The following is a 14,610-nucleotide window of genomic DNA, read 5'->3' on the forward strand; positions in this document are numbered from 1 at the left end:
TTTTTTTCTTTCAAACATCAATATAAATACACTTTATAAGTTAAAATGCAGGAACCGACCATAGTAACAAAATCACAAATGCAAAGTTTGTATTTTCGTCTTTTTTATGGAACTTTTAGCATACTTTGATAGGGATACAAAAAATAATATTTCACATAAACTATCTAAATTGCTATAAAATCTGTAAACTATGTTCCTTGTTGTTTAGCCTTCTAACTTTCTATTGCGCATAAAGGACACACAGGAAAATATTAGGAAATACTAGGTACTTGATACCTGTTTGAAAATAAATTAATTCAAAGCGGTTCATAAAGTAAATATTGAATTCTAACATTGACAATAATTTTACAAGCGAACACATAAATCTTTTTCGTTCAGCACCGAATTTGGGCGAAAATTTGACATTCAAGGAGGAAAAATTCAAGATTTATCCCCTCTAAATTTTTTTGACTGGTCTTTTGACTTTACTGCCGAATAAAATAAACAAATTATCAAATAAAATATCACAGTATAGAGCAAAAATACGATCGAGTAAAAAAAATATATTCAATTCAACACAGTTATTAAATAATGACCCTACTTAGAGAAACCATACAAACTAAATAATGAAACAAAATTAAAACTACCTAACTGTAAAATATATTCATTTTGGAGGTATACTCTGAAATTTTAAAATATAAATTTTGTACTACTTTATTTTTGGAGGTCCAAGTACAGTCTAGTACTTAAAATAACAAACTTGGTGTGTGTGTTTCACGATTACTTTTCAAAAACAGCAGTTTTTTATTCAGAGACACCTTGAATATTTCAAGAGGATGACCAGTTACCTAAATAATTTCTCCGACAAGATCTCCAAAATAGAGGTAAATAGATTTTTTCTATAGGGTATATAATACCTTTTGAATGGCCAGTACATACCAATTTTCACTGATCAACATTTTTTTGCTGTTTAATTAAAAAGTTTAGTTAAAAAAGTGAAAGTTTAGTTTAAAAAAAAAAAAAAAACTTCAAAGATTTTACAAAGGTCCGGTCCTCTCTTGAACCAAAATCCAAGCATCTCCATAACTTCCCCTCTCTTCTGCTTGCTCAACTTTGAAGCTCGATATACTTGAAAAGAAAATGTTGGAAATGAAAGTCTTACTCTTTGTAATCCATGGTCTTAATAAATTCTATCGCCGAGCAGAATTGGACCCACCAGTATTGGATTTCACCTTCCATCTTGTTAGCGTAGAAACTATTCACATATTGCACCGTAGACAGGAGAGACGGAGGATTGGCCTGTAAACAGAAAAACTCATATGAATGACTGAAAGGTCCGCGTTTGATTCTTGGGATCTAGAATGTAGATTTTAGAAGTGGCGATGTCGGTACTTATGTTTTTGGACATTTCTTCAAAATGTTAAAATTAGTAAAATGGGTGAAACACATCTTGGATTTTGTAAGGTTTAATAAGTAATCAATAGGAACTTGCGCTTTAGGACGGACTTAATATCTTAATGAGCATTTTTTCTGCCCTAACATCCGAATAGATCGAATATCTTACCTTAATGAGCACATAGATTAGCACAGGAATCAAATCATCTGCAGCAGGAACGGCCGAGGTTAATGACAATAGATTGAGAATAGTGTTGAGAGTTCTGTACACACATTCGGCCTAAATAACGTATTTTCCGGGACCACACTGTTTTGCTAACCAATATAACATGGTCGGTATTTGTCCAATCTTAAAGGATAGGTACTTTCCATTTAAATTTAGTTGGAACTGACAAAAGAGTGGCTGTATGTGGGGCAAGATAATGATGAAAATACCCATGATAGTTTAAGGGAGGCATTTCACGTCATTTAATTGGTTTGACACAGATATATTTTTGTTCTGGATGAGCCCTTTGTATGTTGATGAAGGTGCCTTTGCAACGTACATTTGCGTTAACGAAGCATCTTATGTAAGTGAGACCTTAATTAGAGGTATCTTAATGAGCATTTTTTCTGCCCTAACATCCGAATAGATCGAATATCTTACCTTAATGAGCACATAGACTAGCACAGGAATCAAATCATCTGCAGCAGGAACGGCCGAGGTTAATGACAATAGATTGAGAATAGTGTTGAGAGTTCTGTACACACATTGGACCTTGTCGTGCGCCGTCTTGTAAGAAGAAATAGAGGAGATTTCCGCCTGAGCTGCAGGCCAGGGACATTCTGAATGGAACATCTGGGGAGGAAATGAGGAAAATATTGTTCGAGTAAAATAAGAAATTTTCAAATTCTTTATTTGAAAGTTGAGTGTTGAGGGAAAAAATAAATGACGGTTCATTTGTGGTGAAGCTGAAAGCCTCTTTAATTTTTTTTTATATAAATCTAGCATCGTTCCTAAGAGCCTTCTTTTACTATTGGTGGACCGGGAGTTAATCTCCCAGTCTCCCGAAGAAAAGGATCTCTATGGGATCCCTGAAGGACTCCGGGGCGAGTGGTTTGGGTTATGCCCAAATGATTCTGTACGCCGCCATTTTAATTAAGAAGGGTTTAAGAAGATAATGATAAGTAACACATTGTATTTGGGTACACTAAATAAGGGTTTATTGTTATTAATCAAACTTAAATAAAATAAAAGAGAAATACTAATAAATCAGCGCCGAACCGCCGGGGCAATTACGATTAAAACTGCATTACATCCCGACTTGAATAAGACGACGGCTGGAATAAGACTGAGGACCTCGCTTCGACCGCGGAGTGTCCTCAGTTTAAATCAGTTCAGTCAGCAGCAAGAAACAATGGTTTGGCGTTTCGCGAGGACACCGGTAAACCACTATTTCTGACATTTCTATATTATTTTTCCCCTCTGGTAATGTCGTAACTGAGCACAAACTAATTTAAAGTAGCTGCTCAACTGTCCTCACGAGGCAGAATGCAACCGTATTTCAAGCAGACCCGAAAAATGTTCGACTCTAACTTAGCCCTTTTTCTACACTAATTTCTTTAATTCACTAGTTAACGAAATAATATCCCCTCATTCCTTACCTTGGGTATACGCAAGTATTTATGGTTCGGCGTGATAATCTTGGCCAAATTCTTGACGTGCTCATGCAGAACTTGGTCTCTAGATATATCACCATCCCCATTCGGATACATAGCGTACATATAACAGCGAGATATCACAGCTCGATCTATTGCTATTTTGGCTAACGATAGTTGAACACTATTTGAGTCTGAAAATAGCCAAAGAAAAAGAAAAATATTTTATAAGTTGCACGTAAATTCAACATGGGGAAATTGTAGTGAAAATATTGAGAAGTGCAGCGTTTGTTTATGAACCCTTTTAGGGATGGTCCAAAATTCCCGTTCAGGGCGGATTTTCTCCTGAACGGATAATGTTCGTTCTCGGAACGGCTGGCTTTCTCTCATCCTTTTTTTTTTCTAGTTAAGCAAGGTCTTTTTACTGAACTGTTAGTTGTATGTATTATTCTTTAACCCATCAAATATACGAGACCTTGTGTTTTATTGCTACGAAAAAAAGAGCAAAGAAACACAAAAATCTATTGACCAATAGGTAATCTACTGAAGACGTCCAAAGCCTTATGCCTACCTCTCACGCTCAGATCATGTGTGACGGAAAAAGCTAGGTCTCTCAGACGGTCTGACATACCCACGTCTCTCGATTTTTCCGACATTGATCCTCAGACTGTCTGAGAGACGCTCAGACGATCTGACATACCTAAGTCTCTCGATTTTTCCGATATTCATCCTCAGACAGTCTGAGAGACGCTCAGACGATCTGACATACCTAAGTCTCCCGATTTTTTCGACATTCATCCTCAGACAGTCTGAGAGACGCTCAGACGATCTGACATACCTAAGTCTCCCGATTTTTTCGACATTCATCCTCAGACAGTCTGAGAGACGCTCAGACGATCTGACATACCTAAGTCTCCCGATTTTTTCGACATTCATCCTCAGACAGTCTGAGAGACGCTCAGACGATCTGACATACCTAAGTCTCCCGATTTTTTCGACATTCATCCTCAGACAGTCTGAGAGACGCTCAGACGATCTGACATACCTAAGTCTCCCGATTTTTTCGACATTCATCCTCAGACAGTCTGAGAGACGCTCAGACGATCTGACATACCTAAGTCTCCCGATTTTTTCGACATTCATCCTCAGACAGTCTGAGAGACGCTCAGACGATCTGACATACCTAAGTCTCCCGATTTTTTCGACATTCATCCTCAGACAGTCTGAGAGACGCTCAGACGATCTGACATACCTAAGTCTCCCGATTTTTTCGACATTCATCCTCAGACAGTCTGAGAGACGCTCAGACGATCTGACATACCTAAGTCTCCCGATTTTTTCGACATTCATCCTCAGACAGTCTGAGAGACGCTCAGACGATCTGACATACCTAAGTCTCCCGATTTTTTCGACATTCATCCTCAGACAGTCTGAGAGACGCTCAGACGATCTGACATACCTAAGTCTCCCGATTTTTTCGACATTCATCCTCAGACAGTCTGAGAGACGCTCAGACGATCTGACATACCTAAGTCTCCCGATTTTTTCGACATTCATCCTCAGACAGTCTGAGAGACGCTCAGACGATCTGACATACCTAAGTCTCCCGATTTTTTCGACATTCATCCTCAGACAGTCTGAGAGACGCTCAGACGATCTGACATACCTAAGTCTCCCGATTTTTTCGACATTCATCCTCAGACAGTCTGAGAGACGCTCAGACGATCTGACATACCTAAGTCTCCCGATTTTTTCGACATTCATCCTCAGACAGTCTGAGAGACGCTCAGACGATCTGACATACCTAAGTCTCCCGATTTTTTCGACATTCATCCTCAGACAGTCTGAGAGACGCTCAGACGATCTGACATACCTAAGTCTCCCGATTTTTTCGACATTCATCCTCAGACAGTCTGAGAGAGGGGCCCGTTTTTTTTTTTTTTTTTTTTTTAGGTTTTAAATTAATATGGCCATTTTAGTCGGCATTTGAATCCACATGCTCTATTCTCTCACCTGAATATCCAGATCTGTAATCTCGTCTATTATTATCGACAAACTCGTAGGTTCTCCTCCTGTACTCTGCCGTACCGCCACCTTGTCCTGTGACGTTAGATATATCAGGCTTGATAGGAGGAGGTAATACCATGTCCCGTCCACTCCGGCCACTTCTAATACTCGCCCCTGTTGAAAAATAAATAGAATAGAATAGAATAGAATATACCTTGTTTAGCCTGCTCGAATGAGACTAAAAAGTCTCTTTACCCCAGCAGTCTAAACAAGGTCTCGTGTATTTTATGGGTTTAACATGGTACAATGTATTTTATGGGTTTAACATGGTAATGACTTTTTAGTCTTAAACATCGATTTATATCCGGAGCCACATTTTGGATGAGTTTTCAGTGTGTCTGGATATCAATTTTTGAAAAAAAAAAAAAAAAAAAAAAAAAAACTATTTTCCAGGTTGGGTGGTTAATTTTCAACCGACTGCAATCTCAAAATTCAGTATTCTTGTGAAGTCATAGCACCATTGAGTCGACTCAACTCTGGTCCGTCATTGGGGACGGTTGGTTTAGAACGGTACTTAGCTAGGATATCATCCGAAGTATCTGAAAGACAAAAATATTTATGTAAAAAAAAGTGATTCAAGTTTGCCATGCCACGATCTTGCCATAGACAGTTTTTAGTTAATTCAGAGTTTAAGAAATAATAATGGCCTGTGTAAATCAATATTATTATTTCCTTAACATCACTGTATAACTACTCATAATAATAGTGCTTATTTCTATTGCTCGCATAGGACTGAAAAGTCCCTTTACTCCAGCAGTAGGCTACTACTGTTACTGTGGTCAAATTCTCAAATTATGTATATTGAGGATAAAATTCCATACCTCGGCTGGGATTGAACCCACGCCCTCCTGTTTACCAGGCGAGCGTTTTGACCACTATACCACCCAGGAAAGTCTCCAGTGACGGTGATTTTACCCTCCATTCGGCAACAACCTACCCGCGTTCTCACAATAACCTCACCCAGTCTGAATGGCAGGCGATTGCCCGGATACCAACTCACATTAAAATAATACGAGAAATCTCACCATTCTGCTGTGGAGACTTGTTTTCCTCAGATACAACTCGACGCATTGGTTTATTAGGATAGTTGAGAAGACCTTCACTATTGGTTTCAAAGCTTCCATATTCATCATTACCACGTACGTACTTATTGCCTCGGCCTTTGTTCTTGAAAGGCAGATTAAACCTTCGGAACAATCCCTTCTTGTTTTTAGCATCATCATCACCCACATCCTGAAACAAAATGATCGAATTAACAATTATTTGCGGTGAAGCAGAGAATTTTTTTACAACTTTTGTGGGTATCACAGCTTTATAAAAATCAAATCAAATCATGAATCCTTGTGGTAAAGCAGAGAGCTTCTTCACAACTTTTGTGAGTATCACAGCATTACTAAGTGCCTTTTTTTACTATAAATTCTCATCTACTCGTATCATCAATTTACACTGGTAATGCCGCCACTGATCGCTACTCGATTAATGGGCCAATTCAATTGTTCTCACGAGGCTGAGTGCACCCTGAACTCCAATCAGAGAGCAGAACATACTTCGGACGCGAGAATCGAACCCGGGACTTCATTATCAATTCAATACATACCTTATCTGCAGACTTATCGAAACTGATACTCTTTGGTATACTGCTTTTGGAGAAGAATGGATTACTAGTAGACGGTAAGTTCATAGCGGGAATCGAACCATTGGCTATAGGAGGGGATAGCTCGGAACTCTTAGCTCTAGTATCGGACTCACTACTACCTGATGAAGCCAGGCTTACAGTGCTCAGACAAACCTTGTCCTCATCAATAGAAACCTGAAATATGCGAGAATCAATCAGTGAGAGAAATTGAGGAATTTGAATCGTCTTGAGCATACTTAAATGCTTGTCATAAATGTCGTTCTTTGTGAAACTTCTTTTTAAAGATTGTCAAGAGTCAGATTAGTTAGGTTGGAGGGTAGCCCTGTAAGCGCTAGGTCATGGGTTCGAAAAATAAATAAGTTTATTCTTGGAACGGCTGACTTATCTTGTCTCTAGGGTTTCGCGGACTCCGTAGTTAGAGTTATACCCATTGTCACTTCAGAATAATGAGCCAAATTTTCACTAGCCAAAATTTCAAATTTTCATTGCCTATTTTTAAAATGTCTAACCTGGGGTAGTAGAGAAGTAGGAGCTATTGGTTCTGGTTGCAATACATTCGTCCTCTGTTCTGATTGCTGGTCTATATTCTCAGCATCACTCGCTAGAGCGTCTGTACTCCATGTATCTGACACCATTGATACAGTCTCATCTCGTTCCCCTGAAACAGTAATAATATTAATGTAAGCCTAGGAGGGATTCGAACCCTAACCACTCGCTCCGAAATCCTAGGAGATCCCTCTACAGAATCTACTCCATTCAACTGGGTTAGTAATAATATTATAGTGCTTATTTAAACTGCTCGAATGGGACTAAAGAGTCCCTTTGCTCCAGCGGTAGGTTACTACTATTATTGTGGTCAAATCCTTGAACCATGTTGGGGGTGATTCCTCGGCTGGGATTGAACCCACGCCCTCGTGATTACCAAGCAAGCGTCTTGACCACTGCACCAAGCCAGGTAGATTTTACAGAAAATGAAGAAAAATAAATAAACACATTATTGTTGTTTAATCTTTACATAATCAAATTATTATTCAATCTTAATGAAAACTCTTCAAGATAATTATTATTTAATCCAAATGAAAAAGACTTCTTACCTCCTATTATCGTTTTGATTTCAAACTTTCCAAACTTGTCGTCCAGATCAAATCTAGGTTGTTTTACAGGAGGAGGTGGCGGTACAAATCTGGTCTCCGTACTGATAGCACTCGAATTACCGGCAGCTTCATCACCCTCTGTTACTTGAGATGACGGGGTATCACGACCTGAAAAACAAAACCGGGAGTAGAATAAAATGTACCTTGTTTGAATTGGTAAGAGGCAGAGCGGACTATGTCCAAATAAAGCGTTTTAAGATAAATGGAGTTAAAGTTTAGGACTAGCCAAAGTTTGAATAGAGATAGTCATTTTACTCTCATTCCAACACTAAAGGGAAGTAGGAACCAATTAAAAAGTAAAAATAAAATCTTTTCATGCTGTTTCCAACGATATACAATACTCAAAAAGTCAATTTTTGGACTTGGTCCACTCTGCCTCTTACCCATTCATTTATCTTATCCGAACAGGACTGAAAAATCCCTTTACCAGTCTAAACAAGATCTCGTACATTTGATGGGATAATCATTGAGGGGTTTGACGCAAAAACGACTTATGGCCGATCTTACCACTGAAAGTTAATACAGTGTCTTTGGTTTTTCAACAGATCGTTAGTGTACGCGATATTTACGCAATATCTACACTTGTTTAGACCTGAAACTTGGACAAATATTCTTCAACATTTATAAGAAAGCACTATATTGTTTGCAATAATTTTATTTACAACAAAGATATACAATTAACGGCAGAAAATTGAAAGAGAAATGTATGCCTGTATACTTTATACATAAGCTGTGGCCGTAAAGGGACTTTCACGGACACAGGGTGAATAAAATTCTAGACTTTACTTCGTTCTCTCAATCATCAAAACTTTTTGGTTTTGATAATTTCGATAACTGATACTGTAAGAGGTCGTTGAAAATGTCTCCCTACAAGTTCATCAAAATCGGACTGAAACATTTGAAAAACAATTAGACAAACGAATGAACAAACATACCTTTATTAAGCAAGCTTATCTTCTTTGGTATGTTATCCGGGCTAGGGGTGGCCACACTATTGTTATTATTCAGATTAGATAGTCTGGCCATTAGAAATGATTCAGGCAGAAGATCTAGTAGGGATTTCAGTTGACTGAACGTATCCTGGTCTTCGGCGTTACTGGAATGGTAGTTGTTACAAATGTCCAACATACTCACCTGAAAATCATAATAACAACGATAGTAATAATAATAATAATAATACTACTGAATCAAAATCTTAGACCGGACATTTCAGTCCTATCCCAGCAGGATAAACAAGGTATATTCTATTCTAAATTATGAAGGTAACCTCCGCTCACTTATTTTCCGGGTTCAATTACCCACAAAGTCGTAGTTTTTCCTGCTCTGTACTTAAAATACGGACATTTATTTCGTTACAAGCATTTATGCTAACACAATTAAAATTCCTTTTATATTAGACAATTTTTCCGGGCTAGAAATACGGAGACACTTACGAAAGTATTCAGATCAGTTTCCGTGAAGAAAGACGCGAATCTATCGATACAATGATTTTTACATTTAGACAGGACATTGTTCTCATCCATGTCCTCGCTCACACTGCTTAGTAACACGTCTAGGAATTTCGGCAAATCCTGGAATCAACAGGAACAAAGAATACGTTGTTCACAAATGCGTTCTCGGAATGGCTAGCTTTCTCCTATCCGGTCTTCGCTTTCGGGACGATAAGACCGTAGGAGTTACAGTTCCCTCTATCAAACCTTTTTTTTATTTATATGTCTCATGGGTGGCCTCGACGAGAATAAACGGTACGGTACAATGCTCTTTTTTTTCAGAATTTTCCATTTTTTTTTATGCTAAATAGTCATTATTTCTTTTGAGTCTTTCAAGGCTTCCAGGTTCGTGGCTTATTCGCAAAAGACCGTAGATTTCAAGTAATTCAACAGAATCGGGAATCGTCAATTCAGACGATCGTGCAGGGTGCAAAATGGGTGATTAATAGGTTAACATGAAAATCTTACCTTTTCAAACTGGGAACAAATATCTTCCAGTTTAGGATCGATTTCCTGGTAGCGTTTCAGCGCCAACATCTGCAGAAGCTTGGCCACCTCTATCAGATTGGATCGGGCAATGTAGCTAATACTGGCCTCGGTGATTCCATACGGCTCCGGGTTAACTATGGCCGGACATATGAAACAGGTGAAGATCAGATCCATACTGATTGTGAACACCTGGAATAGAACAAGAGGAAATATGTAGGAACAAAAAACACAAAGAAAACCAAGAAGTAAATTACCAACTTGCGTGCTCGTGCTAAGAAAACGCCTTTGCCTTGTAAGCGCGGTTTCGATTCCCGCCAGGGCGGATTTAATTCTGAACAGATAAGATTTATTCTTGGAACGACTGGCTCTCTCCTATCCTGTCTTCTTTCTCTCTTTACTTTCGGAACGATAAAACCCTAAAAGTTACAGTTGTTCCGTCTATCTGGAAAAATAAAAACAAGAATTACCTCTTTCTCTGGAATATTCTGAGCATTGGACAGCATATTATAAATGTGTTTGATAAGCCAAGACAGACAGCTTGGAAAACAGCCGATATTGTTGAACAAGGAGTCAATGAACCTCTTGGTTATTTTGCACAACTTGTTGATAGACCATTGTCTATAACGTTGCACTTTTATTTGATATTCGGGCGAGCCTTCCACACCAAACAGTCGTTGTCTTTCTTCCAGAGGGAATCTAAGGAGAAAAATGGAGATGTAAGTGTACTCATTTTTATGACCAGAATATTATTTTGAAAAAAATCTTATTCTTCCTGACCTGTTTCCATGTTCAGACGGGGTTGGCGTTTTTCGTCAGCCTCTCAATCAGTCCTAGGGTGATTGCTTTGGGCTGACATTTGGATTTGGCTACAAAAATTTGGATGTCGTTTGCAATCCCGTAGCTATTTCTTTAGCAAGGGAAATTTCAGGCTGGTATCCTCCCTGTTTAAAGTCCCCCAGCAAGACTTAATGGGTACCCTTGCTCTCCTCTTTTTCTTAGCCATTTCCTATTTAAATAGGGTCGGCGTTTTTTGTCAGTCTCTTCCAAGCAGTCCTATTGTGTATTTCAGCTCCCATGGCGTAGTGGTCACTGCGCTCGCCTTGCACGCGGGAGACCCGGGTTCGATTCCCGGCGGGGTCAAGAAATTTGTATAAATCTGATTACATGAGCAGATTACACTGATCCCTGAAAAGCAGCCAAGTTAACAGATGGCAGGCTAGTGCAAGAAATTAGTTGATAAGTACCCAAGTTTGACTGCAGTGTGAATAGATATGACAGTACATAGCTATCCTTGAAAATTTGAGATTAATCACGAGAACCAAAAACCTGAAAATGTGTACTGTAATGAACCAGCTTTAGTCTGAAAAGCTGCAGCAATAAAACAATGAATATTGAAAGTAGATAGTCAAGTGATAAGATTTCCCCCAGTGTTTTTAGGAAGGTAATCCCTCATGTAGGTTGCTAATGCTAGACAAATGGATTTTCACTTTTCTTACTTTCCAAGTTGCAGATGTGAGCTGTAGAGATAGCAGTTGAACTGGGGTGAAAATGGGGTGAGTATTTCACATTGAATTATATCAATGAATAAAAGGTTTTTCCCATTGAAGAGACAATACAACACATGATTTAGTACACAAATTATTAGTTACACGAAAAGAAAAAGAGCAAAATCTGCAAAAAAAAGTAAAATAAAAATAAACTTTCTACCAGATTTTCCAGCATTGAAGAACAGCGTTGCCACACTGCACGTAATGGAATTACCGCACGTTTCTGGAAAAATAATAATCGTACAATGTACGGTAATTTTTCTAGAGGTAGTAGAAATTCGTGTGATGTTCATAGATTAGATTTTGTATGAATGCCGTGTTTACTATTTGGGTATGCAATGTACTACACAATAAATTCTCTACTCGTATCTAATTTATACTTGTGTGTGGTATTAGCCTACACACGAGGCTAATGTGTTTCCTTATAGATGTGGTGTAGCGTGACATCTGTAAGTTCGGCCATCTCTGGATAACTTACCACTTCCTATCAATGTGAGACATCACGCAACTATCGTAAAATATCTAGGTAGGAATATAGGTAATAGTCAAATTACTATAAATTTGATAGATAGATATTAATTATTTTAATGGGTATGTAACTATAGGTGCATCTTTTCTGCTCTTGGCTAAATGGGATTGAGAGGTCCTTTTTTTTTGTCGAGGACACTGATTAGAAGAGTCGAAAAAATTTCGGTTTTGAATTTATAATTTACTATGGTGTTTACACTGACTTAAGTCGTACCCTACAACATTATATTATTTAAGTTGTACAAGCTATAAATATGTTTAGTTGCAATCTTTTGTATGAATAACTTTTGTAAGATAATAAATTGTGTAAACTCTCGAAAAAATATATGAAACAAATTCTGAAGTACAAAGCGTTGTGAATTTATCTATTTCCCAAGTTATCCATTGATCATGAATCATGATCAACGCGGAGATAAAAAATAATTATTGTTTCCAAAGAGTGAACTACGCTAAATTTAAACAATTACATTGGATTTTGTTAACAATAAAGAATGTACACATTCCTCAAATATTCGAGGATATTCTTTTATATGAATAACAAAGCGACATAGTTGTTTGTCTAGAGAACGTGGATTGTCCTCAATTAATGACGGAATTCGTTTGGTGACTGACAAGAGCAATTATTAAAGCAATTATTCTCGAAGAACCCACCCACTCACCAAGGATTTTACTAATAAAGTACATAATTGATAAAAATAGGTACATGCCATCTAATCAAAATGATTACCATGAATAGAAGGGAAAAAACAGACCCCTTGAACCTCTTTCCGTTGCACCTAGGTACACTTCTTTGAATTTCTATGGGAATGCACCAACGTAGTACGTATCTCTACTAGTCCACTAGGTATTTGGAATTTTTTTTGTTTTCCTCCGAATCGAGGGAAATCCGTACTACCCTTGCCTCAATGAGAATCCGTATTACCTCTCTAGATAGGTAGGTAAACTAGGTATCTAAGATTTTATATTATCGCACTACGAGCTGAATAGGATCCAACTTTATGAATCCCAGGATTAATTTGGTCTTTTCCTACCCGGGTTTTAGCAGGATCAAGTAAATAGAGTAAATATGCTGGTTATAGGTAGGTACTTACCCACATAATTATCTGCATATTTATTTTTACTTAATTATCTAGGTATTTTGTTGGTAAAATAAAATAAACCCAAGATCAATATTTATTGTGTAGTACATTGCATACCCAAATAGTAAACACGGCATTCATACAAAATCTAATCTATGAACATCACACGAATTTCTACTACCTCTAGAAAAAGATCTGAATCAAAATATATTGTCAGAAATGTTGCTCGATCCCGTAAATGTAGAAATAAATTTTTGATTGTTTTCTCCACAGCTTTGGAACCAATAAAGCTATATACAATTATTGTACATTTATGAAAGTTTAACACATACGGATTGGTGTCTTAAAGCTAAATTAAGAAACATATTGTAATATTGTAAATCATAATAGGCAAATATCATTGTGATGTCAGTTGTAGATAAGTTTAATCATTCTCACCTTCTGGGATCTTCTGAAGGCAAAAGTTGTAGGATAGTAAGATGCCGTAACATAATAAGAATATTGAGCTCATCTTGTGGAATCAAACAGTTTGCGTAGAGTCCGGAAATGATACAATTTACCAAGCAAGGAACTTTATCCGGACTCACTCTGTCCATGTGAGCTAAGCATGCTGCAAGTAGCTTGGGGCATTGCCGTATTGAGTTGAACAGTTTGCCACATGCTGTACTTTCCTGTTAATAAAGAGGTTTTATATTAGAAAATGTTAGTGAGGTAGGCAAGGAATGACTGAATTTACAAAAGATGAGAATGTGGGAGAAATAAAGAGTATTTACTTAGGGCTAGAAATAAATGGGTAGGTATGTAGATATCTAGATTCAGTTTTTAAAAAGAAAGTCTTAGGTAAAAGTCCATGAACAAATTAAGTGGGTAGGTAGGTAGGTAGTTATCTATACATTTCCAATCACTTCACACTCCAATCTCATTACCTTAATGAGAATGTGGGAGAAATAAAGAGTATTTACTTAGGGCTAGAAATAAATGGGTAGGTATGTAGATTGTAGATATCTAGATTCAGTTTTTAAAAAGAAAGTCTTAAAAGTCCATGAACAAATTAAGTGGGTAGGTAGGTAGGTAGTTATCTATACATTTCCAATCACTTCACACTCCAATCTCATTACCTTGCAAGAGAAATTCATAGTTCTTATAATAACTTCCATCATGAATCCTACCTGATATCCCAATACTTTATAAGCATCTATGAATTGTGTTTGGTCCAATGTGTTAGCTCGTAAACAACAAACATCAGGAGAACAATCAGGTTTAGCCAGGATTAATCTGTCAAGATTAATTCTCTGCTGGGATTTTATCCAGGCGAGTTGAGCTAACTGGGATGCACTTTGAATCATCTGAAAACAAAACAAATAAGAATTATACATAAAAAACTGGGTAAATTTACCTACTTCTCTATTATTGACTCTAAAAGAGAACAATTTCATGTACCTGACCATACACCTCAGCTGATTAAGTTCATAGGACCTACCTTGCTGTTCAACTCCTGAAGATGATTCTGTTCAGATAAAATGAACAACCGTTCACTTCTGAGTTGATCAGAAAATTGTAACAAATCCCGAAACGTAAATCCACAGTCTGCCATGATTCAGGATATAT

The 14,610-nt window shown here is 37.5% G+C and overlaps 1 protein-coding gene across 1 annotated transcript; it reads right to left on the reverse strand.

The window, feature by feature from the left end:
- Positions 1-14,610, reverse strand: LOC103511045 (GTPase-activating protein and VPS9 domain-containing protein 1-like). The gene is made up of 17 exons (XM_026824922.1): positions 14,483-14,610; positions 14,172-14,348; positions 13,441-13,673; positions 10,316-10,544; positions 9,828-10,037; positions 9,303-9,440; positions 8,789-9,003; positions 8,368-8,378; positions 7,810-7,977; positions 7,205-7,373; positions 6,677-6,986; positions 6,105-6,312; positions 5,514-5,618; positions 5,026-5,193; positions 3,019-3,212; positions 2,021-2,212; positions 1-1,278 (listed from the first exon to the last, which is right to left on the reverse strand). The coding sequence occupies exons 1-17, from the start codon at positions 14,594-14,596 to the stop codon at positions 1,138-1,140; spliced, it is 2,982 nt and encodes a 993-aa protein (XP_026680723.1). The 5' UTR covers positions 14,597-14,610; the 3' UTR covers positions 1-1,137.

This window comes from Diaphorina citri, unplaced genomic scaffold (assembly GCF_000475195.1).
Source record: "Diaphorina citri unplaced genomic scaffold, Diaci psyllid genome assembly version 1.1 scaffold668, whole genome shotgun sequence".
Taxonomy (NCBI): domain Eukaryota; kingdom Metazoa; phylum Arthropoda; class Insecta; order Hemiptera; family Psyllidae; genus Diaphorina; species Diaphorina citri.